Here is a 26,123-nt window from a genome sequence, read left to right on the forward strand (position 1 = left end):
AAAAACCTGAGAATATGAATCATTGCAGTCACGAAAGCTTCAAATCTAGAAATAATTTTGCACTTTATTCAGGGTTAGGCTATTCAGTAATTTTTCATGCATATTGGACACTGAGAACCCCATTTTCATCTTGAATATCAAAATCACGTGGTTTTCACTCAGACTTGAGTAATGATCCTTCACCACGACATCACCTGTCCTGGTTTTTCCAGGATTGTCCTCTTTTTGTGGTCACTAATCCGGCAAAATCTATACGTCTTCCCTGGGGAAAGCAAAGTCCCTATTTATGCTTCTTCCATAATAAGACACCACTCAAGACAATGCATTCACATATAGTTCTCCACTCTTCCGGTATCGTGAGATATTCCCGTGATACGTCCCATGTTTTCGTATTGCACGCAGAGGTGGCAGCCGTAGTAGGTACTCACGGAGGATAAGATATGCGCGTATGCGATATAAATCTCGCAGCCAGTGTTCCCGATAAACGATCGGCACGAGCGGGAATGTGCTTGTACGTCTTCGGCTTGCCGTGCATGCGGGAGTCATGCAGTTTATCATAGCCGATTGCAGGTGAGATGATTCAATGGCTGATTTTGAAGAATGTGACCCACCAAGCCACCACTTGCAGGCTGTATCACTCGAGTTGGAAATAAGTGCGACGTCACCCTGCCCCCAAGGCTTTCTTTCATCCTTAAAAAAATATATATAATAAATTGTTAAACCACATGAAAATGGAACATTTGTCTACTGTGGTATTAAGGGAAGAATGGCTTATCAATAACACATGGCAGCCGTTGCACGGTTTCAACCGAGGAATAATTCGTTCTGGTTGAACGCAGATGCGTTTAACTTTCTCTGACATGCGTTTGAGCTGTACGACTGAAAATTATAAGCTTTTTTTTTGGTTTGCGATTAAGTAGCCAACGATAGTACTGACATCCGCTAGAACTTTTATATTTCACAACAAACACATGCGGGGAGGTGTGGTTTTGAGTCGTGCCCGCTTGCATGATGTGCGTCTCTTTAATTTTGGCTGATGCAAAGACCGCAACATAGGGCGGTCCATGATTATATTCAAATTCGCATTCTGGGAGTAATCGTGTGAAAACATGTGTTTTCTTAAGGCTTCTACGTCAGTGTAAATTTATGTGTTTTTTTTGGGGGGACATGCGCTTTGGTCAGTCACATAATTTCTTTGTTTTAATTTTATATATATAAAAAAAACATTTTGTATATTGTTCTACAATATTTTATATCTTTATGACTACATGAACAGCCCTTTGTCTATCCCCTGCGAGAAAAGTGGTGTTTTGACCATGGTTTACCACACTGATTAAGGGCGGTTTGAGAAGTAGGGCATCGTACATGTGAGCTCACAGAAGTACAGTACAACCGTGGATTTTGGTCCTCTGCCCTCTGCTGCCCGCAAAATTATCCTTCAGCCTTTAACACATGCATGATCGACGGTCGCCTAATCCAAGCACTGTCCAGGCTCTGGTGGCATCTTCATAGCCCCTTTTAATCGGATTTCATCTGTATATTCTCAACCACATTCCCAAATCAGTTGAGTTTCTTCTTCCTTAACCTTCTTGAGAATATTAGTAACCCCTGCTAGGATTCTAACTTACAATATTTCAGTTGCTTTCATTTATAAACACTTTCCGTGGCCACCTACGGGGGGAGGGAGCTTTATCTTCGTTGAGAGAGAGGTGACGATCGTGACGGTTTCTCACGACGTGTTTTTGTTTGCAGAACATTATCCACTCGATGGTGGCGTCGATCAGCGTGCAGTTTGAGGCGCACTACGGCATGCGCCTGGTGCACACCGAGTCGGAGGAGATCCACTGGCTGCACCCCGACCACGCCGTGTCGTACGTGCGCGAGAAGTACGAGGCGGCCCACCCGCCCGAGGAATGGAGGTAACGCTCGCAGCACCGCTAGGCCCTGCCAAGCAGGCCATGCCAGGCAGGCCCCTCCAGTCCCCGCAAGGCCCCGCCGGGCCCCGCGAGGCCTCGCCGGGCCCCACTAGGCCCCTTCTTTGTGACCGAGTGACGTTGTGATTCGAAGACGAAACCAATGGCATTTTGCAAAGTTTACCGGGGTGGATATTTTAACTGTTTAAGCACAACAGTAACACTGACCTGACTTCAGAATCTGACTTCAGCCTTCTGATGAATTTGAATGACTGCGTTAGAGTTTTTTTATGTTGTCGAGTCAACGTGTGTTTTTATTGTTGCTGCAGATGCTTTGCCCGTGTTTGTTGGGGATTGTGCGTGTAGGCTAGCAGTCGGTGACTTTTTAATGTTAAACTAAACTATTTTTTACTTTACCAGGTAAGGCCCACTGAGCTATGAAGCTCTTTTTCATAAGCGCAACCTGGCCACAAATGATAGCTCAACGAAGTGGCTTATCACGTGGAAATTTATAGCAGCCAAATACTCGAATTATCGCCACACAAACCCTGCCGGTGTGTTGCCCACGTGTTATGGCTGAAAACTTTCCACCACATGTTGGCAACCCTGGCTGGCTGGCTAGCTAATGAGCTCTTTGCAGTTTTAATTTAAGGTTGTTATGCTGGAAGCCGATGAGTGTTGTTCAACAAACGCACGCAGGTTGTGCATTGCACATCTCCATGTGCGTTTTCCTTCCTCTAAGCCGAAAGCGCCTTCGTTGCATGGAGTCGACTGCTCGGAGTTTCATTTCTTCGCGGACTTCTTTCCTGCCCTGCCTCTTGTCGTGGCCGCCGTTCTCATTTCTCGTTCCACCGCATCATTTCGCTCTGCACGGCGGTGAACGAAAAGTGTCGGGCAGCGCTTAACGACGCGCGGAACAGCCCCAAAAAACACGTCGGGGAGCCGTGCATTGCAGCACGACTACGACAAACCCGACGCATGAGCACATGGGTCATGTTGCCCACACCTTGAAGTGTTTGTTCATCGTGCGATGTGTAGGTATGAATTAAGAGTGAGATACTACCCCAAGCGTTATGTGGACCTCTTCAGCAAAGACAAGCCCACATTCGCCTACCTTTACCACCAGGTAGGATACGCTGCTCAAGTGCTTGGTTTCAATGTGTAAGGTGGGGTCAGCGGTGGTGCTGTGGTCCCTGCGCACCTGCGCGAATTAACCTAGAGACATGTATGTATGTATGTTGAACGTCTTTCCTATCGTACGTAGCCAACCTTGCTAATTGGAGGCGCGGGGGAAGGACAACAAACTAAACACAAAAAGCAGCTGTAAAGAAAATAGTTTTCAATCTTGATTTAAAAGTGCATAGCTTCAGTGGCTTCCTAATATCGGAAGGAAGAGCGTTCCAGACGGCCATAGAAGCACATGCGAAAGCGTGCGATGCAGTGACCATCTGCGAGGACGACCGGAGTTCACGTGATAGTTTATGTTCCTTGACAAGATTCCCGGCCACGGCTAACATTAGTGTCGGGAAACCTCCGAACTGGTCCTGGCTTCCCCCGCTCCCTTCACAAACCTGCACTGGCCGGTTGCGGTGAACTTTGGTCAAATAATTCCCGTGACTAATACGATGTGGGCAAGCCTTCATCCAACAGGGGATTAACAAAGGGCTTTCATTCATTAATATCAGCACAGAGTTTGTGATTGGGTGCCATCTCGGCTATCGTTTAGCGATGAGTGCTGTGTGATAATCCTGTGTCTTTTTCCATCACAATACCTGTGCCTACACAGCGCGTGGTAATGTAATCATTAGCGCCGTCATCTCATAATGATCCCTTTCACTTCCCAGGTGCGTAGCGACTACATGCAAGACTTTGCGGAACATGCGGATCATGACACAGCAGTGCAGTTGGGCTGCTTAGAGATCCGGTAAATAACTGTTGTACACACACACTTCCAAAATAGACGCGAGACCTTGCCATACTTTACAAGCTGCTGTAAATTCTCCACCGATATGGATAGTGGTATTGAATATCGAAATTATACAATTTGCATTCCGTAGAGTCTTAAAACGAACCACATGACTCATGCACTTAGCAGACCGCTAACAAGATGCTTTTGTGATGCACCATTGGGGAATTCGGCTTTTAACAGGAAAGAGACGCGTATAATTAAGTTCTGTGTCTGTTAATAAAATTGTGTTGGGTGGTACTAAATGGTAGCGTGTGCACATGCTTACTGCTGTTTTACTATTTTTACTTGTGATACATCTGCAGAGAGAACTGAAATATATACTTTGAACACTAAAGCTCCAATTTTGTTTGCTTACTATTATTACAAAGAATGTTGCACGTGAATGTAATCACACAGGAATTGTAATCCAGAGGAAACCAGTTCGCTCGATTCGAACTCCCAGCTTGACGGTTGAAACAACGGGGGAATTTCTTAAATCCCACCACCTCCATCCATCCGGCAATATGAATGAGTGCATCACATTGAGTCGATTGACAGGTCATGTGTGATGGGGTAAGTGTGGGTACTGCCACCTCCTTTCAAACATGTCTGGCCAGCGTGGCAGAGGAGGCCACAACCTCCACAGGAGGGGCTCTCTCCAGAACGCCCTCTCTCGTGTAGGCCCTCCTGCCAGCGGTGGTATGAGCCAGCAATTGCAGGACTGCGCCTTTGCTACAATTACGCAATGAAATATTTGAAGTAACACGAAGCGTGACTTGTCCTTTTGCCAACAGGAGATACTACAGGGAGATGCCACAGATGGCACTGGATAAGAAATCAAACTTTGAGTTGCTCGAGTGAGTAATTTTTTTTCCCCATGAATTTTTTTTCGCCATGAATTTTTTTGGCTGATGTAGTAAGTGGTACATTTTCACCTACTGATTTACACTTGCCATTTTGGAGGGGGTGATGGGTAAAACTGCATGTTGATCGCTCGCCTGGAGTATTACTTTACAAGTTCAAGGGCACGCGAACGACCGAGCTAATTTTATTGCTTAAACAGAGCAACATCACACTTGTAAATTCACATTTTCAGGTTTATTTTGTTTAACCAGCTGAGAATTCAAGAGACCAGGTGATAGTCGAATTGGCGAGAGTGACCTGGGGCATTAGTCTGCCAGTAGGGGGCGATGATTGCTGCGTATAATCACAGTTGAGTAATTTGCTTGTAATTTTTTGCATTTGAACCACTTGAATTAATTTCGCATCGTAAATAGCTAACCGTACTAATCGCAAGTGATCACTTGAGGCTGACTCGACCTAGGGGAGGCCCAGGACCGGTTCAGATAATCATCACCCTGCGTTGACCGTGAGCGGGAATCGAACTCTGGTCACCGGGTTTGTAGCGCGGTGCGTTAACCACTGCACAACCACTCTCCACACTACGCCAACACAACGGCCTACTGTTGCCGATTGTCGTCGGGGGAATATTTAACGTCCACTGTGAGTGAAGCAGACGGTGTTATTATGGTTATAAATCAGGCTTTCACAGGATTAACCAAGGCGGCTGCTGGATTCGAACCGTGAACCTCTGCAACATGCGGCGACCGCACTACAGCTGGGCCGCATCACCGGCCCAAAGGCATAGTCTGTGGTGTTTTAATTTAGGGAATGGATCTTAAATTTCGATTTAAAGCTTTCGTGACTGCAGGGATTCATCTTCTTGGTTCTTTGGGTAAAGTCACGTAGAAGGGAAATAATAAAATAATACAAATAAACAATAGAATAAAATTCTCACGACGTTTTGGCCACAAGGCAAGCAGCCGTCTTCAGGTGAAGAACAGGGCTGTCGGAAAGACAGCGTCCGAATTCATTCATTCGGACGCTGAAAGAACCAAGAAGAGGAATGGATCTTTTTATTGTAATTGCCCGGTTTTTTTATCCCCATCAAAAGTTTTTTTTTTATCCCCATCAAAGTTTTTATAAAATATCATTAGCGTGATGTATAACCAACCTTGTTCCAAAGAGTGATGGACAGTTGGACTTTTAAAGAGTGAATAGCATTACTGTGGAACTTTTTCATTCAAACTGTACTGTGTGGCACAGAGTGAGTCATAATTGTGGCTTTGTCAATGTGTGTCTATAGGCATTCCGGTTCGTAGATAGATTCTCGTGCTTAATTGCATGGGAGAAGTATAATTCATTTATTCTCTTTTCAACCTTTGTGACACGGGCACCGCAGCAAACGCACGCCGACTGATATTACTTCACGTGCATATTTTTTATTTTAACCCCTACATGTTATGGAATGTTACTTGAAAGAAAACACAGTGACTTGTACATTGTGCACTGTGGGGGTGCAATGAAGTGGCGATTCATCGACTGACAACCGTTCTCCAAGCTCACGATGAGAAAATTAACGTGCTTCGATTCGTATATAGCTGCTAAATCAACAGTTCTCAACCTGTGGGGTGGTGGGAAAGCCTTTCAGTGTGGGGGGCTGTGGGGGGCTGTGGGGGAGGGGGTTTAGCGAGTTTAAGGGTGCAGTCTGCAGCATGGATACTGTGTAGGAGAACTAAAGAATGAATGTGGGCTTCATCAGCGCCACATTGCAGTGACAAAATACACGAATACAAACCATGATACAAATGCCTTGCGACAGCGATGACTAGAAATGTGGGCATGTAATCTCGGTGCATTGTGACCTTGAGGCGGGGGGGGTGTCATCAGGACAAGTGGTCTCGATTATGGGGGCCGTCATACAACAAGGTTGAGAATGACTGCACTAAATTCTCAATACTTTCACCACAATCACAGTAAAATATAATGATCCTTCAGAATCAGAATCTGTATTTCGACTGGAGGAATCCAGTGATCCTTGAATCAGCTGTCAATCCTGAATGACGACAATCGAATTGTGTGCTCCCTCCTTAGTCTCGACAAGCAGCCATCTTCTCTCCAAGCGACGGGACGGGTTCTTTTAGCACTGGTTTTTGTATCTTGTCAAGTATTTGGGGCGCACTCGTTGATGAAATCTGACCAGTTTTCACATCGAGTAAGTCCATCATAGCAACAAAACTTTATACAGCAGACAGCCGTAATGGATCAGTGATTTCAACCTTGGTTGTAATGCATCAAAGATTGAACAAGTTCATTGTTTAATTATTAACTTACTAAGAGATAGTTTTACTTCTCTATAAATTAAACTGCTATGGAGAGCTTTTACAGGTGGGACAAAGTGCAGCTCCCTTTGTTTTATGGACTGGGTAGGTCTGCTGAGCACACTCACCACTCGTCTCTTGTACAATTGACCGCAGTTTTCAAACATTTCTCGGGCATTTTCAGTTTAACACGAAGGCTTTCGTGAACAATATTGTACTGCATATTTTCAGGTTAACATAATTCATCGCAATTTACATGATAACATTACCCCGCCCCCCTCTGATAGGCTTGCAGTGATGTCATCACCTTTACTCTATTTAAGACTGGAAACAGGAAGACCTCTTCACAATTCTGGAAATTTGCCTGACGAAGCTGATTGTAATCACCAGCAAAACGAACTAGAATTATAAAAGTTGTGGGTTTACTCTCCAACACACCGGTGTGCTGAACTAGTAACTAATTGGCACGTTTTGTTTACGTGACAAACCTTCCTAATTGGCTGTGTCGGGTGGCAGTGTGTTAACGACACATTTATATTTACGCGCTCTAACAAAACACGTTATGCCTCCGAAATTATATTTGTCATGCCGATGGTATTTGTGCTGTTGATAGTTTCACAACTGACTTCCCTTGTGGCTGCCCTCTTTTCTCGCTGTCTCTGGTGCGTGCCGCCCCTCCTCAGGAGGGACGTGGGCTTGCGGAGGTTTTTTCCCAAGCAGATCCTCGACACGTGCAAGGTGACCACAGTTCTGCTTCACGAATCGGCGGAACGTTCTGTTTAAAAAAGAAAAATGCGTTGCGTCACGTTTGGGCACGAGGGTGTGTTTATAATATAAAAAAGTAAAGGCAAAGGTGCAGGCCTGTGATTGCGTGCTCACTTCACCTATAGCAAAAGGGCTTCCACTAGAGGGAGCTTTCCTAAAGGATATTTTGGCCTACTCTTCCACGCTAGACATACGTGGGAGCACCCACAGTTTACCCCACCACACGCCACCTTCAGATCGACTCGATGTGGGGAACCCATTCATAAGGCTGGGTGGACAGGCTTGGATGGATTTATCAGCACATGTTTATATATTACACATTGCGTCTTATATTTATGGGCTTGCATGCTGAAATCTTAGTTTTAGTTGTATGTTTCTCTCGTAAAGACGGCGATTATATGTCTATTTATAAACTGTATTCTGAAATAGGGTCAGACAAATTGATTTGCTGTCATGGCTGTGTGCAAGTGCCTTGCAGTAGGGTTGTAATGCACTTAAAATCTCAGATGAATCGGTGATCCATCTGTTTATACGATTATGAATGACACACTTTCGAGTCGTATTTATTTCGTTGTTAAGGTTTCCATATTGCCTCCCGTCATCATTCACGTTCTGTAATTATAAATTGTGAATCCTGAAAGGACCAGATGTTGCTTTGGCTGCCACAGCTGTACGTTTTTTGTCTGTGCTGATTTCCTGGCTGTGTGTGTCTGTTCAGGCCAAGAACCTGCGGAGAATGATCCATCAGTCTTTCCGGCAGTATGCCAGCTTCTCAGAAGAGCAGTGCATGCTGAAGTTCTTTGAGATCTTCTCTTCCATATACCGCTTCGATCAAGAAAACTACAAGTGTGGTCTTGGGGTGAGGCCTGTCTCTCAACCGTACACCTCACTTTGAAGGTTTTTTTAATTTCTGGTCGAAAACAAAGCTCTAGTGATGCAATGCGATATGTCGTTGATACAGGACTTGGTTCGTACTTGTGTTATGTGTCATCAAGTAATCGGTGATGATGATAAAGAACGGCTTGTGGATTTATTCAGCATCTAAATGCAACAGCATCTTAAGAGGCTGTACAGAAACAGTGGGTGTTTTTTTTTATAGAGAGAAGCTGTCAATCATTGGCAGAGGGGAAAAAAAGAAAGATCTTCAGTTTGGATATGAACTGGGCCAGGGAGACGAATGCACAGATGGCTCGGGGAAAGCAGTTGTAGAGATGACCTTGGGGTTGTAGAGGCGAATGAATGACCTCCCACTTCTTGAAGGTTGACTGGGCCCTTTGACAGAAAGCCTCTGTTGCCAGACTAGAGAGTGTGCATGGAGGGGTTTTAGAGTGAGAGGAGAGGTGAAAGGTAGACATGGGTGAGGATCTTGAAGACAGTGAGTGCGCGATCTTGAAATGGATATGGCTTTGGATTGGGAGCCAGTGGAAGTGATTGGCGTTTTGGGGTGATGTGGTCACGTTTGAGGACGCAGTTGGGTAGTTTGGCAGTGGATATTTGGGGTCATCTGGAGTTTGTAGATGAGGGACTTTGGGGAGGGAGTATAAGTAGTTGTGGTAATCGAATCGGAATATGATAAGGAGACGGATATGAGTCTCAGAAGCAGTTGGGGTAAGTGAGGCAGCCTGCAATTTTCCCCTTTGTCGCCTTTTTCCATGTGGAGAAGATAATTATTATCAAACGAATTTTCTCATTAATACTAATGAGAAATTACAGATCGAAGCCTCCCGAAAATAAATGGCGTAGCTTTTCTTTGTATGTCAGTCATGGAGAATTAGTCTAAAATAGTACCTTTTATCTTGACCTTATTGAATCACCTTATTCAATATTCAATTGCCCTTTTACATTCTCTTTTGGAACACTGCATTCGCTCTCAAATGCCCATCAACATGCACATAATAGATCACAGCTTCTCATCTGCTGCTCTCATTTTTGGAATAATGTAGAATTCACTCTGCATACTTGTGATTCTCTGCCAGTGGCTAATACCCACCAAAACATATTTGTCTCCTAATCCCTTATGGCACATCCATATATTACCCTGTCATGCCTGTGAATTGTTCAGAGATGCCATTGCGTTTGGCAAGATACGAAGCCCCCGTTATTTGCAGAGATTTGCACAATTACAGACGGGTTCAAAGCGCTGCCTCGTTTGCACTGAATGTCGCCGTCAAACACAACGCGGCATGGGAATTTAACCGTGGTGGACTTAAGTCGGATCGTGTTCTGCTGCGCGTAATGGTGTTGGCTCGTTCGAGACATTGCTGCTGGTGCAGAGAATTAATATTCTAGCGTGCAGCGGTGTGTTTGTGCGTAGGACGTACAGCTGCACTGCAGTCTGTGTTACCCTTCCTTTGGCGTTGCTGTTTCCCGCAATGGCCTCTTCCGGCGAGTGTTAACTCTCAAGTAAACAGGGCAGGCTGCGCCATCGGGCCTTGCTCGTGAGCTCTCTAAAGATGCACTATAGAACACAGCGCTTTGGAGTGACGGCGTTAAATGAGGAACGCGGCGCGGTGATGTTATAGCCGTAGGATAACAGGGAGCCTCAATTGCGGGGTTGCCTAATTGTTAATGGTTAAACTATTTTTTATTTAAACGTTACACATACACGCCATATTGGTCGTAAACATTTTCTGGTGAAAATTACATGTTTTTTTAAAATCTTATTCCTGTGCTTAATGATTATTTATTGCACAATTTGATTGTCCTCTAAGAATTTACAGCCAACGTGGCCACAGTTGAATAATTTAGTCGTGCTGATTAAATATTTAGGACATACATATGGGCCATTTTATCATATAAAACTTTTAAAAACCATTATATATGCACGAGTGGTCACGCTCTGAAATATGACACTTGCTATTACCCCAGCTCTGAACGGAGAGACTAATGGCCACATTTGGCTCCATTAAAATTCTGATTTAATGCATTTTAAATTCTCTCTGAATGGCCGTGATTGAGCATGTAATTTTACGGTATTTATAATTTTGCAAATACGCCTATTTATAGTTTTTTTTCTGCCTCGTATGTTTAGTTATAAATAAGTGCGTTGGCTTTGACCTGTAACTTCAATCACAAACTATTTAATGTGGCTATTATGATATTCCTTCGCCAACTAAACTTCAATAATAACTTGAACAACCATCGTAGACTCCAAATGAGGATATTTACATTTATTTTATGTTTATGATCAAGTCTATAATCAAACCCATTACTAATGCTATGTGTGACATTGTTAAAATTCTCCACTTTTGCCTTTTTCAGTAACACACTAATTGTTATAGATTGTCAATGGTTCCAAATATGTTTCCCTGCGGTGTGAATATTTCAAACTTAAATAGCTGGTGTATGTGCGCGGAGTGGGTCATGACGCAGTTGTGCCGTGGTTAGCAGGCTGCGCTACGAACCCGGTGACTCAAAATCGTTACCCGCTCACGGCCAACACCAGTGACGGTTATTTCAACCGGTCCTGGCCCTCCCCTTGGTCGACTCAGCCTCAAACGAGTACCTGGTGCGGTGTGTATAAACATGGCCATGACGTGCATGGCGCTGGCCACCCACCCCATCGGGTGCCGTGCCGGCCTTTATAGGTGCTCACTGACAGCACTTGCCCCAAAAGTATGTTGAAGCTATACGGGGGATCTTTGTCTTTGTTTTTGGCAGAGTGGATGGAGCATCTCTGTGGAGCTGGCTATTGGCCCTGAAGATGGAATCAGCTACCTGACTGATAAGGGCTCCTCGGTGAGTCTTGCTTCCAGGATACATCCAACGATCCCTTGCTGTCTGTCTGTCTGCCTGTCTGTCTCATGTGTTTTGTCTTTGTCTCTGTCTGCCAGTCTCCTTGACTGCCTGTCTGCATGTCTGACTATCTGTCTTTTGCCTACTTGCCCATCTCACTGTCTGCAATGTCTGCCTCTGTACGTTTGCCTCTCTGTCTCATTTCATCTATATCTGGCTGTCGGTGTGTCGGTCTGTACGTGCTGGTTTGTTTGTACACCTCGCTCGGGATTTTATTCAGGCTTGTCCATTTGTTATGTTTGTCGCATTTCATCTGTCGGCTGAGATGCAACTTGACTGTGCAGTTTGACCTTTTCTGAGACTAACGGTCACATGCCTTTGCATAGCAGACTAAATATATTCCATCATGTGAGCAAATAAAATACAATTTCCGTACAAAATTTCAGAGAACCTATTTAATTAGTCCCATTCTACATGTTGCATTGTTTTCAGTTTGTCAAAAATATTGAATAAACTTGTAAAGATTGCATTTTAAATGAAGGGTTAGGCTTCCCATTTCCTTTTACCAAAAAAATGTTTCACGGCAGAGCCAAACAAAGAATGTCCGCAATGTGGCAGTTTGCTGGCGCAAGGCTGTGAGTTGAGATGTGAGTAATTCCTCAGTGACTTGTCAAGGTTATGCCTCTCGCTTTCCCTGGGGCTTGCCTTGGGAAAGAGCAGGAATCAACAGATGACAAGCGGATGTGCCCCTCTTTGAAAGAGCAGTGTCGGAGAATGATGCTATACATTAGGGATGAGTGTCAGATTAAACAAAATCTGGTATTGGAGTTTTTTTGCATTTTAGGCCCAATTTCAGAGTTCACTTATTTTCTACTTATTTAACAATTTATCTAAAATTATAGTTGCTGAGCACAGGCCCGAAAACTATTTAAATGTATTTAATTTTAATAACTTTACCTGCTTATGGCCTAATTTGGATAATTTCAATGATTTTAATTATTAATCATTTCATTTTTAAGGTAAATTTCCATCGGTAAAACAAGTTTTTTGTTACGTTAAAATATTGTTAGAAAAATTGATGCCACATCGCAGGAAAATAATGTCAGGTGGTATAACTTTTGGCAGGAAAAGCACAGAAGTGGTGCCCTGGGCATTAAAGCCACTTCCTGTGCCTTTAGAGTTTCAGATCAATCCAAAAGAAAAGAAATTCAGATTGTCCAACATTTGGTATCTCGGCTCAATTTAGGATTTCTGCGATTAATTTGAAAATCGTGACCACATCCCTTCAATACATATATAGCAGAGCTTTGAGTATTATTCCCTTCTCTGTGGGCATCCCAGTTCAACCCAACATTCCAAAAATCATGAATGCTGTTGAGCCAACATGCCACTGCAAGTTGCCATCCTGCCGTTAGTCTGAACCACTGACCGCCCACCCCTTCCAGCAACGTTAGACCGATGACTTGGGGAAGCTTCATCCAGCAGTGGATAGATCATGGCTGAGAGATGATGGTGCCCCCCCTGAGTTTTGAGGCTCAATGGGGGTTTTTGTGAGTAAACGGTGAGCATTATTAAATGTGTAAAAAGTGTGCCATATTAGTCACACTTGTAAGTGCTCAGTCGATTGCAGTGGAGCTGAACTTTTTGCCAAAGAATTTACGCAGCTGTGTATTTAATTTAGTTTTTACAAACACTTTAATTAAACAGCAGGCAGTTTATTCATAGTCACGTGAGAGCCCATTGAGGCAATATGCCTCTGTGGTTAGGGACGGTCTTAAGAAAGCGTGCACTTTTTAATCTTGCGATCTGAAATGAATAAAATCGCGAGCAATAGATCTTGCATGGAGTTAAGTGAACGCGACAGCTATATAGCAGAGGGGCCTCTTATTTATATCGGTAGCCAAGTTTGGCATTATGAACCGCGAAGGGCTTACTAGGTAAACAATTCAACTTGAGTGAGAAAGCATGAAATTTACGGCTGTGGTACACGATTAGGCCCGCCTTGTGAAGTACGTCCCTTGGGGGGGGGGGGGGATGCGGGGCGGGTGGTGCGAGTGCCGTTTTTCTTAGCGGATGGGAACATTTGCATGTGCAAATTACATCGAGTTGCGCGTTTTAAGTTTTGCCGTCGGCGGGTTGTGTGCGTGGGTGAAATTGAGTGCAATTGAGAAGCCGTCGCCGCAGTCACCACAGCGCTGTCACGTGGCCGCAACCCAGATGCCGAGTGCCGGGGTTTATTTAACCCTTCCCCGTTTGAGACTACTGTGAGATTGCAGGAGTGTGGGGTGGGGGGGGGGGTCCCCATTCGCCGCCGAATCTCCGAACGCGTGAGCAGTTCGGCTTTAATTTAGATTTGCAGAGGCGTATCGCCGTTGTTTTTAAAGACGTCGTGCTCACCGCAATGAACCATAGCGACACGACCGCCGCCAAACTGTGCCGCACGCCTTGTGGGGGAGCCCCTTGGTACGGATAAAGTTATTTCATTTAACTTCTGTCTTCCAGTTCTGTGTCGATGACGTACGTGCACGTCATCAGAACGGGATGGGGTTAAACGGCGGCCGCCTTTCGGGGGCGGGGGGGGGGGTCGTGTTTATGCGGAGCTGTTCTTGGATGCTAGGGGCAAAGTAAAACCCCAGCACCGATTTATGTGACACATTGTCGCGCTACGTTACGTCCAGCAGGGACCAGCCCTCTCCTCCCCCTCCTCCCCCTCCTCCTGCCCCTCCTCCTGCTCCTCCTCCTCCTCCTGCTTTTGTTTCCTCCGCCGCTTGTTCGTTAGAGTACCGTCTGACGGACGGACGGGCGGGGCGGGCGGCCCCCCCCCCCTCGGGCATTGCCAAAAATAACAAGCTTCCTGCTATAAGTGTCACTACCCCAGAGTCCCAGACGCAGCGTTAACCCATTCCTCGTGCTCTGCTCCACGATTAGTAACGGTTCAAGTCCAGCACGTTCTGTGATTGAGTGCAGACTGAGAGCAAACGATAATTTGGAGTACTTAGTAATTTGGTACACGCGCCGTTCTTACGTGGATGCATGTATGTTGAACTTATTTTGCACCGTACGTAGCCAACCATGCTCATTGGAGATGCGGGGGAAGGACAAGAAACTAAACACAAAAATCAGTTCCAAAGAAATGAGTTTTCAATTTCTATTTAAAAGTGCATAGCTCTGATAGCTTCCTAATATCGGAATGGAAGAGCGTTCCAGACAGCTGCATAAGTGCATCTTAAAGCACACGATGCAGTGACCGTCTTTGTCCGACGACTAACCAAAATCCGCTGCGAGGATGACCGAAGTTTGCGTGATGGTTTTATGCTCAATGGAAGAAAGAAAAAAAAGCACACTAACGCGAAGGTGCTGTGCTTCACAGACATTGTCCGCGATGGTTTCGCAGTAGGGGGAGGCGATGATTGCCCTGTGTAATCCCAATCCAGTAATTTGACAAGAGGTGTGCATACAGTCATTGTGCGGTACTTGTACGTAGTCAACCAATTAGCACGGTTGACTACGTACAGTGCGAACGAAGTTCAGTGTACATACGTACATTGTAACGACCGTCGACTTTCGATGTTCATATATCTGACCTTTTCACATATCCGCCGAAATCTCAGTCCCCAGTGAGTCAGATATGTAACATTGCACTACGCTTGGTTACACAGGGTGTTTACAGTGACCCCACTGGTATCTGATGTCCCTCTTACTTCTCAACAGGTGATTGAATATTCTAAAAGCAAAGGTTCCGTATGGTAAAGAGAAGAGAGCCAAACTTGTGGAGTCTTAAAAAAAAAAAATTTCTTCAAAATTGCACACGATTAACCTATTGGGGTGTCTAAACATGGATCGCGCAGCATTACACGGAGGGACGAGAAAGCGGAATACGTGGATCAGAGAACAAGCACATTGACTGCAAAGGAAAGTCGGCTTTGGCAAGGATGATGGCCGGCGGTCGAGACTAATGACAGAGTAGCAGCCAAAGGGACTGGATGCATCCAAGAGGACGTCTACCGAGGAGACGGAGTGATGACATCGGCTCGTGTGCAGTTGGCTAGGTGGACTGTTGCTTTGCTAGGACCGTGAGGATTTTGCGATGGCTTGGGAAGGCCTTAATCCAGCAGAGGATAGATCATGGCTGACGATGATGGTTAATACAAAGTAGTAAATGTCAGAAACTTGACGAGTAAACAGCCCGAACAGTTGCGTTTTAAAAGTGCTGTTGAAGTAAATCCTATATAACGCAAATGAACCTGGTGATTGTGGAGTTGAGCTATGTCACGTTGTACCGTAGTTGTGGGTCTCATCTGGAAGCTTATATTCATTAATTGCAACCAAAATGAGCCGCGGTGCTTTAGTTGGGAAGGTGGAGCACTGAATGACTTTCGTCGCGTTGTTCCTGCATGTGAGCCTTCACTTTATACATATCGAGGCCAACACTGCCCCCTCGTGTGTTCACTACAGAATGCATTGGCCTCACAACGCTGTGTGAGCGGAAACTGCAATCTTTCACCCTCGCTGGCAAAATTTTATGATTTGTCACCATTCGGGGTCACGATTCGACTCCGGTTTTTAACAGTTGCTGTAAAATGGTAGCGCCTCCAGTGGTTGCAGAGTTCACGTAAACCCGTTGTAATGCAACGTAAGGAAATAGCAGTGTGGATGCTCGCACCACCATCATGAATGGCAAAGGTGAGGGGAGGCCTTCATCCTGCAGTGGATAGACAATTGTTGAAGAAGAAGATGAAGAAGAAGATGATGATGGTGAATTAAAAACAAAATCCATTTTCAGTCCACTGTTGGATGATGAGCCTCCTCTGGCCATGTCAGTTGTGGGGGTTGACCATACTTCACCGCACTGGTCAGTGTCGGTTGGTAAAAGCGAGGTCCAGGACTGGGTTCACATCACTCGCCACTGATAGGGAATTGAACTCAGGTTGCACGGGTTTTGGTTCAGTGCACTAACCACTGTACCCCACCACATATAACTTATTTCCTCATCCTCCTCATCCTCCCCTTCCTCCCCTGTGCTCCCCCTTTCTTCCTGCTGCTCTAATCTACTGGGCCGTCTGTGAAAAAGAGCTCTATAGCTCATCGGATTCCTCCAGTATAATGAAAGATTATGATTCTACTAAAGATTATGATCTCGAGCCGTGTGCCCTCTTTGTCCGTCTTGAGGACATCCGTCCCGGCATCTCTTCTTTCTCCTGTTCATCTTGCCCCCCCACCCCCCCGTTCTGCCGCCCTGTTACGCAACTGACGCCACTCCCCCTTCCGTGGCGTGCCATGGGTAACAATGTTTTGTATGAGTTGACAACATCAAGCCTTACCCACGCACTCTTCCACCCCGAGCAGCCAGTTATAAGCTAAAAGTGCTGTGTGGCACTTCATCAGCAGATTTTTTTTATTGAGTATCACTGCACAAAAGTCTCTTCTTTTTTCTTGTACACGTGCATTTATAATCACGCTTGCAACTTGACATTTTCAATCGAAGACTTTTTAAAGTGACATGAACAAAATAAGCGCAGATGTCGTAAGCGTTTAGGCGTACGAGCGGATACTTCCATCGCTTCGCTTCTGCCAATGTCTACAACTTCAGTAAACCTGCGCTGTAATGCACCGGATGCTTCCGCGTGCACCTGTTATTGACATCGACCGTGCCCTACCGCCGATCGGTGCCATGTGCGCCCAGCGTGACGAGCCTCAGACGCGTCTTCCTCCCTTGCGCCCTACAGCCGACGCACCTGGCCGACTTCACGCAAGTCAAATCGATTCAGTACTCCCAGACGGAGGACCGCGACAGGAAGGGCACCCTGCAGCTGAAAATCGCCGGAGCTTCAGAGGTGAGTCGTTAGCATCCGGCCGTCCCGGTCTGCCTTGCGTCCCGGTCTGCCTTGCGTCCCAGATGTTTCCGTGAATGCGCGACGAGGCCAGTGTTAGCTCTCCGACGTGTCTTCGTTGCTTAACCGCGCATTGTTTGAAATGATTTCCGACGTTTCAGCAGCTCAATACAGTTTCTGTGGGAGGAGCGATTCACCATGCCTGGCAAGTTGATGCATTGTCACCATGCAGGGTCATGATTCGACTTTTTTTTACAATTGCGGTGAATGGAAGCTCAGCATGTGAAGTGAGACTAAGTTATTTAAACTATTTTTTATTTTACCATGTAAGGCCCACTGAGCTATTAGCTCTTTTCTGAAGCAACCTGACCACAAATGATTGGTCAATGAAGTGGTTTGTCACGTGGACATTTATAGCAGCCAAATACTCTAAACACATGTTGATTCTAAATTTGGAGGGAAAAACCGGAGGACCTGGAGAAAAATCTACGTGACCATGGGGAGAACATACAAACTCCAAATATACAGGTGTCGGGGTCGGGATCAAACCCTCGACTTTCAGCATTACAAGCAAGGGAGTTAACATCTCACCACCGCGGCACCCTGACGTTGGCCGTCATCCCCAACAACGAGAAAACACATTGGCACAGCTGCGATAACCTTGCGCGGCAATTTGAGACCGACATTATTTTTCAATTCCCGCAGTGAGCTTTTGTTGTGCAAGCCTCCTTCCTGTACTGTGCTGTGAATGCATCCGAGCAACGGTGCAAGTGTAATAATGTAGTTGGGGGCTGGGGGTGCGTTGGTACGCGCACGACACTCGGAACACAGACGACCTGAGGTTGATGTCTGGCCACGCACGGCTAACCATCAGTGGCGAGTGATATCTGAATTGGTTCGTCCACCCCCTTCTTCACAATCTCAAGCTGACCGGCTTGGTGAAGTATGTTCAAGCAACCCTCCATGACCAACACGGCATGGTGAAGCCTTCATCCAGCAGGGATTGACAAAGATCTTTCACATTATTTTTGTTTTACGGCAATTAATGCAGGCACAGTTCATCGGCATGTTGCGTGCAGTGGGGTAAAGTGTTGGTACTCCCTCCCCTTACAAGACGTTTGGCCAGTGTCGCAGAATCGGCAAAGAACACCCTCAACACGGGGGGGGGGGGGGCTCTGTAGAGCTCCCTCTAGTGCAGGCCCTTTGCCAGCGGGGGTGTGGAGCAAGCGATCGCAGGGCTGCGCTTTTCACTTCTACCCACGTGAACGTAGACAGCCTTGCAGCCATAGACTGTGGCCACCTGTTTGTCAATCCCCCATAGGCTCTCGTGTGCAGGATATATTTAGTGTGCGGCTACCAAGCGATGTCGGACTTGTTTTGTACACCTACCCTTGAACGCAGGGCAGTGCCTTGAGAGTGTAACTAATGAAGCGAAGTGGGCATGGAAAAAGCACACGGGTAGTGCGCATGCATGCTCGTAATGCACAACTAATCTGCTAATGGGTCGGTCAGCCCACTGAGTGATGTTTAAAGTAAATGGGAGGCTCTCTATGAATTCATATTTGTTGTCGTATAATGGAAATAAATGGACTGGTTGTGCGTCTCTTAGTTATGCACTTGACTTAATTCCTTGTATCGCTTTAAATCCGTCGAATGATTAGCTCCAGCTATTGCTTTGAACAATGTTGACATTAAATTAAATTACCTGAAATATTTTTTTTTAAATCAAGGTATACAGTTGGGATGCTGCCGCGTTATAATGGTTAGCAGCGTGCTGGGCTTACGATCCAGAGGCCGACGGTTTGATTTGCACGTACGTACATATGTTGAACTTCTTTCCCATCGTAGTCAACCGTGCTAATCGGAAGTACGGGGGAGGAAGGACAACAAACCAAGCACAACAAGCAGTTCGAAATTAAGAGATATGTTAGCAGCTGAATCTCCCCATCACCCCGCTCTGTCCAACCAATGGGTACAGCATGGTTCATCAATTGACACATTCCGTGCAGTGGGGTAAAGTGTGGGTACTCCTACCTCTTCCAAGAATGTCTGGCCAGTGTGGAAGAGTAGGCCAAGAACTCTCTTAGAGGGGCTGTCTAGGGCTCCCGCTATTGGAGGCCCTTCTGTCAGCAGTGGTTTGTGCAAGCAATTTCATGAAATCAGGTCTGCACTTTTACCTTTAAAAACGAAATCGCTGGACGTCCGACGAATAGAGTTGGTGCCAGCGTGGTGTCCATTCACGCGTGTATCTCCACCCCGCAGCTACTCACAATCACCACACCCTCGCTCACGATCGCGGAGAACATGGCCGACCTCATCGACGGCTACTGCCGGCTGGCAAACTCCACCGGCAAGTCGTTCGTTCTCCGTCAGCTCAAAGGTACGCCTCCCTCCCTCCTTCCCCTCCCTCCGTCCGTGCGGCAATCAACAGTAGTTCACAGCCACGGTTCGGTAGAGCTGTCGTGATTCACATCTGTGCCCCTGTTCGTCCCTGCCCATGAAGTGTCGCGATTTGATTCAAGGATCAGTTCTTGTATTTTTTTTTATTGCAGTGAACGTAGCCGGCTGCAATTACTTACTAAATGTACGATTTCAAACTTGCAGTGAGTCTCGCGCAGTCGATTCGACGTGCGTATCATGAACTTAAAAATGTAAGTCGATTAATCGCCGTACCTCTACTTCTAGGGGTCATACAATGTGACCAATGATGCGGTGGGGGGTTACGTGAGCACTATTCTATTTTAGTGTATGGCAGCAATGTGTTGAGGAGCGAAATGCAAATGTCGAGTTCTGTTAGCCACGAGAGAGCTATAGGAGAGTTCACGTGGGTTGTGCTTTTCCGCCCTTGAAGGAGCGTAGACTACAATGGTTTACTGTGTGGTCCATAGTCTGGGTTTCATGGCCACAATTGCACTACCGTGGGCTGTCTTTAATTTTCCGTTCATGAGGGAGATGTGCTCATTAGCCTACTGATGTTTTGATGTGGTTGATGGTTACACCGATGTCTCCAAAGTATATCAAAGCCAGGAGGTGAAATGTTTGTGTCTTGAACAAGATATGTATTCTGTAAGTTTGCGTTGTTTCATTGAGTTTGCCAGCGTTCCTCCGGCTGGGCGAGTTTCTAGGATGGACTCTTAACTAGATGCCAAACAAGAAAAGAGCTCCTGAGGCAATATTACTAACCTATAACTAGAGCCCTAACCAATAACTGTAATTATTAACCCTTATAACAAGAACTCTAAACCCTGGACCCTAACCCCCCTAAACCATCCACGAAAGCGAAAGAAGTAGCGTCCCTTTATAATGTATTGAATAAAATATGAATGAGCGCAAATTGCAAAGTGCCTCTGCGCATTCGCCACAACTCAAGGAAGCCGTGGGATTAACCGAAAATATGGTCCGTCATCGTCGTTACGATTTATCGTCAGCCTGTAGGTGTCCGCTGCACATTTGTTTCCACTTTGCTCTGTCTTGTGCCAATATGCTCAAGTCGTGCCACATCTTTCTGGCACTGATCTCTTGTGGTGGTCATCGTCAAGCCATTCGCTGTTAGGCCTTCCTCTCTTTACGGTTCCTTCCATTTTTGTGTCACCGAACAACACGCCGTTAATTTTCCTGTTGTCCATCCTACACGTGTGTCCAAATAGTGCCGGTTTCCTTCTCGTCACTGCCTGCATCATCAGGTTTTCTTATACGTGCAAACCTTTTTCGCATACGGTCTGCAATTGTATTAAAATCTGCGGGGGCGAGTAGTGCCGGGGAAATCTGTTTCTCCCTACCCAGTGCTTGTGGTGAGTCATCACTCCCTTGACCAATTATTTGACGGATCATTTATCTGCTGTGAACCCTGCTGTGGATGAATGCAAATAACAATTAGCTGTCATTCATACAGGCAGACTATCCAGTTGCAGCTGTGTGACAGAAAAAACAAACAAAATAAAACCCAACTGTGGCACGGAAAGAAAAAAAAAGTTTTGTTTGTCGTACCTGTCATCAATGTTGAAAAAAAAAGTTTTGTTTGTAGTACCCGTCATGAATGTTGAAATCCGTCTTCCTGTCTGGGGTGACTGCAATGTACCTGCGATGACATGCTCGTCGATAACCACCGTGCTGATTAGTCACTAACCGGCACTGTAAACGTCAAAGTCCGTATTTGTATCTTGTCTCCTACACGCACACACACGGAGAGAGGGGGGGGGAGTGCAAACCTCTGGATGGAAGCGAAAAATCCATATTTGTCAGTTTCCCAAAAAAATATAAACTATTGGAATCGTGTTTACCTTTCACAACAGAAATAGTTGCACCTTGGCAAACATGTGTCGCCGTGATCGTTACCAAATGGGTGAGCGGTGGTTCAGCGGTTAGCGCGCTGCGCTATGAACCCGGCAACCCAAGTTCGATACCCGCTCACAGCCAACATTGGTGACATATCTGAACCGGTCCTGGGCCTCCCCTAGGTCGACTCAGCCTTAAGGGAATACCTGGTGCGGTGTGTAAACATCGCCACTTGGGATACGGACATGGGTGCTGGCCACCCACTTCCTCACGTGCTGTGCCGGCCTTCATACGCACTACTCGCTAACAGCACTTGCCCCCACAGTCAGGCTAGACCGGGGTGGGGCGGGATCTTTGTCTCTGTTACCAACTGCGCCAAGCCGTAGATGTTTGGCCAGTAACTTTGGAGAGTTCCGGGGAGAGGGCAGGCCCCCGCTCGACAGGAGGGGAGGGGCTCTAGGAAATTGCTTAGTCGTCTGATTAGCCTGGGGGGGAGGGTGGGAGTGTCGTGTGTGCGTGTGTGCTACGTTACGTCACCTAACCTGCCCTGAACACAGGGCTGGGCAGGAGACGCAGCGAAAAAGCTCGGCGGCCGGCCGCCGTGATACACCATTCGTTCCACGATCGTTTTGCCTGTGATGCGTGGCACGCGATTTCCTCGCTGGATTGCTACGTGGGCGATGTTGAAGGAGCTCAAATGCTGTGTCTTTTTTGTCACAGATGGAGAGAGAGCGCTGCCGTCCATTCCAAAGTGAGTGACCTGTTCCACGTCGTTCTGTGTGTTGTGTTGCTGTGTGCGAGACGGAGAGAGAGAGCCGTCTGAGTTGTTCCATTGGCATTGTGTTACCGATTGCCCATTTCGCTTGGAAGTCAAGAGCTGCTGTCCTTGGGTCTGTTAACTCTTCCTGTTAGTTTGAAATGTTTGCGGTTGCCAAGGTAGGCGAGTTCAATTCCTGATTGGCGGTTGACTCAGCCCTCCAATGAGTACCACTTTGTGGGGACGTCAACATTGGTTGTGCTATGGACACACCCGCCCCCGCCACGGGAATGGGGAATTTCCATCAGTGGCTCAGTGCTGTTAACAGGAGATGAACACCGCTTCAATGCTCATCTGTGCACCAAATCACTTTGACAGTAGATGTTTTATGTTTAAATGTAAATGAGTGTCCACAGAACAAATAGAATGTGACATGAGTAAAGTGCCCAATTACTCCATCCTGGCCCTGTACTTTAACCACTCAAGTAGAACAGGCGTCTGATATATTGCGCAACAAGATCGAATTATAATCTCACGGCTCAACAAGGCAAATACGAGTAACTCCTCGGCAACTTGGCCAACGCAACCCTGCAACGGAGAGACTTTACTTGGGTTTGTGCGAGGCATGTTTGAACTCCGAGCGGTGACATGCACAATGTGGGTTTCGTTTGTCTTTCATCTGTCAGGGTCCAAAATAACGCCGCTCACGCCGGAGCAACGAAGAAAGTAACCCCGGCTGGTAAGCGATGGATGCCCTCTACATGCGCGCGTGTGCGAGTTGTTGCCAACAGAGGGCAGCACGGTCTTACGCTGCAGGCTGAAAACTGCCGTGAAAGCGTTCGGTCATGAACTTGCCCGAGCAAGCCGTTGTCTTGTTTACTCAAAGGTTAAGCGAACGATCGTTCCAAATGAATGTTTGCAGTGCGGGTCCGGAGACACCAGTTCGGCAGAATGCTGACGTGCTCTGGTTTTATTTATAATTGCCGGTAAGACGCTCCCTTGAGAGCGGTGGGGGGGGGGGGGTGTTACTTATCATGGGATAATCGAGGGTAATGAAACAAACTAAAAGTTGAATGAGAAAAATAAAATGAAAAGTTGCTGAAAAATGGACGATGGCCAGCATTGCCAGTCCTGGACAGTATCACTTGGTTTCCACCTTTGCTTTCGCTTGAGCTATGACCGATACACCCGCTCATGACACGAGCACCCAAAGCAAAACACAAATATTTGATTAGGGTGAGAGTATAAATTTGTTTTAAATAGACAAAACTGAATGGAACAGTTGCACGAATTTAAACAATCGCACTTTGCGCATCTACAACGGCATGCTTTGGAACTTATAGCAACACGTGTAAACATTGCTTTTGTCTCGTCCTGAGATTATGGCTCGGGTATGTGCACTTCACCTGTCGTCAAATTTTTACATTAAAAAAACGCCCAATGGGCATTATAATGTAATAAATGCAACCTAAGTGAAATAATTCCTGCCCTGTTCCCACCACCCCCATTTATTTTACCTCTGGCTTTTCCGAGGAGATGTTGGCATATGGCCTCACACAGTGGGCTTAATTGCAATAGCTGAATATTCCAGGGGGGGGGGGGGGGGGGGTGGAGGAATCCATAGCAAGAAGTACAACATGGCCATTTGCAGATGACCGATCCCAGAGAGGTGGGACTGCTCCGTGTGAGCTGCCCTTGTCAGAGAGCCTCATAAATAATTGAGTGTTGCTTCTTTTGGTAGCCATTCCTTCCCCTGCACTGCACTGTGTGCATTATCTCCCCCCCCCCCCCCTTTCCTATTAGATGAAAAGCCGTCCTGCTCCGCAGAAAGATGTATGTGGGCGTTTTTAATGGCTTGCGTGCACGGTGTTTATCTTTATACGCGTCCCGCCTTACGTCACTCGTGAAAAGCATCTCGGCATAATAGCGCCCTTATGAGACGAAGTACATCTATGTATCTGCGAAGTCCCCCTTTGTGAATGCTTAATTTGGTGCTTCAAGCCGCGGAAAAGTGGCTCCATCTCCTGCCAAGCGTCTAATGGTGACCGTGATATGCGGCATGCAAACGCTCTCCCCGTGTGACGCTGCTGCCGCCTCTCATCGCGGGATGATGACCGGAGACACTCACTCGAGCACACGGTCACACGGTGCCCTATTGTGAGCACACCGGCACCATGAGATTGCGTCTTGCGTTTGTTGGGATGAATTTTAACAAGCCCGTCTTTCTCCAATCCAGCTTCCTTGTTTTGTTTTAATTGTCTCTTCTCATGCTCGCTCGTCTTTCGAGAGGGTTGAATATATTCTTTCTTTCATTTTTCAGCCAAGAAAGGCAACCTGTTTTTCCTCCCTTTTCTGAGCTGTTCCCATCGCCGGCGCAAGGGTACATTCTGAGTGAGCGGACGTCTGCGTTGCAGCAGACGGTGTGCTGCGTGGCTGCTCGTGTGACTAATCCCTGCGTGTGCTGCTCAAGGGTTGCACTGCCCCCCCCACCACACAGTGTCTTGGAAGAGTTGTAAAACCACTTGCAAAATTGGCCAGTGTCTCCTTTTTTCAACTGCATTGTGGCGTTATTTTGTGTAGGGCAGGGGTGGGTAACCTACGATCCCCCGGGCCAGACACGAGCCCGTGGCTTGGTTTCACACGGGCCCACAGCCACACGAGATCTGCCACTGTGAAACGGCGCTTCCAAACGATGTTTATCCATCTCTGCGAGCATCTTGGTCGCACTGATCGGCTACTAGAGGGGAATATTTTTGGCCTGGCAACAGCGCCGTTTCTAACTTGAGCCTGATCAGTCGCCTTTGTCCCTGCAAGGGGTCTTTATAAAATACTTGTTCGACATGAGCATTGTGTTTTTTGTTGGTGCATTATTAATGGATAGCGCTAAAGTGGGTGTTAATGCGTGAGCCTGCCAAAGGGTGTCTGAATGTCACATTGGACCCTTAGTAAGTTAGAGGTTCTCCACCCTTGCTGTAGGAACTACCCTATTAATATCCAGGTGAATCGGGTGATGAAAGGGTACATGCACGAAACGTCTGTTGTATAAAAAAACTATTGCAGAGAATGCAAAAGCTTGCCTCGGTGCGATCCATGCACTCCCGTTTGTTGTTCACTTCACTTGAGCTGCTACTCTAACAGCATGCTCGAAGCACTCATCTGCTGACTGGAGCAGCAAGCATTGACGACAGCCACTGGTTTAAGAGTTCCCAGGTTTTTTTTACTCGCGTTAATCCATCGATTCATTTACGCATATGAAACGTCGCCGTGGCCTTTCTGTACCTTCTTCCCGGTGACCGTGCAGACGGGGGGACGACTGACGTGCACGCGCGTAAAACGCTTCAACATGCATGCGCCGCAGAGGTCAGCAGGGAGAGAGAGAGACGGTGGGCGTTGCGTGTGCGCAGCGCGAGCTGCTGAAGCGCCGGTCAGCACTGCGGCCTTCCCAGCTCGTTTTGTTCAATTGTTATTCCGGCTTTCGGTCGTACCGTCCCAGAGTCGCCGTGTCGGCGTATTCGTTGCGTTTGATTGGGCACGATGTAAAACCGGCGACAGCACGCAGATGTTTGTAGCGACCCCAGGTATTCTCACGTGCATTTTCTCTTTGTCTGTTCCCTTTCCTCTCCGCTGCATACATGCCCACTGGACATAACAGCCAGCAGTACTAGTGACGGTAACACGTCTTACATGCTGTTTCACCCGCTGTCTTGCTAACCGCGCCACACACCCTCACACGTGTCG

General features: G+C 46.7%; 1 protein-coding gene across 5 annotated transcripts in view; it reads left to right on the forward strand.

Moving 5' to 3' along the window:
* Nucleotides 1-26,123, forward strand: part of LOC144946091 (focal adhesion kinase 1-like) — a 67,992-nt gene that overhangs the window by 17,615 nt on the left and 24,254 nt on the right. For 3 of the 5 annotated variants that reach the window (XM_078874797.1, XM_078874836.1, XM_078874817.1), the window contains exons 3-14: nucleotides 1,753-1,919; nucleotides 2,952-3,039; nucleotides 3,758-3,837; nucleotides 4,656-4,718; nucleotides 7,706-7,760; nucleotides 8,506-8,646; nucleotides 11,448-11,525; nucleotides 17,249-17,356; nucleotides 19,616-19,733; nucleotides 22,349-22,379; nucleotides 23,072-23,124; nucleotides 26,038-26,055. In XM_078874797.1, coding sequence (XP_078730923.1) covers nucleotides 1,753-1,919; nucleotides 2,952-3,039; nucleotides 3,758-3,837; nucleotides 4,656-4,718; nucleotides 7,706-7,760; nucleotides 8,506-8,646; nucleotides 11,448-11,525; nucleotides 17,249-17,356; nucleotides 19,616-19,733; nucleotides 22,349-22,379; nucleotides 23,072-23,124; nucleotides 26,038-26,055 — 1,000 coding nt within the window. The remainder of the gene's footprint in view (nucleotides 1-1,752; nucleotides 1,920-2,951; nucleotides 3,040-3,757; nucleotides 3,838-4,655; nucleotides 4,719-7,705; nucleotides 7,761-8,505; nucleotides 8,647-11,447; nucleotides 11,526-17,248; nucleotides 17,357-19,615; nucleotides 19,734-22,348; nucleotides 22,380-23,071; nucleotides 23,125-26,037; nucleotides 26,056-26,123) is intronic. The other 2 variants (XM_078874807.1, XM_078874827.1) reach the window with 1 other exon arrangement.

This window comes from Lampetra fluviatilis, chromosome 2 (assembly GCF_964198595.1).
Source record: "Lampetra fluviatilis chromosome 2, kcLamFluv1.1, whole genome shotgun sequence".
NCBI classification, from domain to species: Eukaryota; Metazoa; Chordata; class Hyperoartia; order Petromyzontiformes; family Petromyzontidae; genus Lampetra; species Lampetra fluviatilis.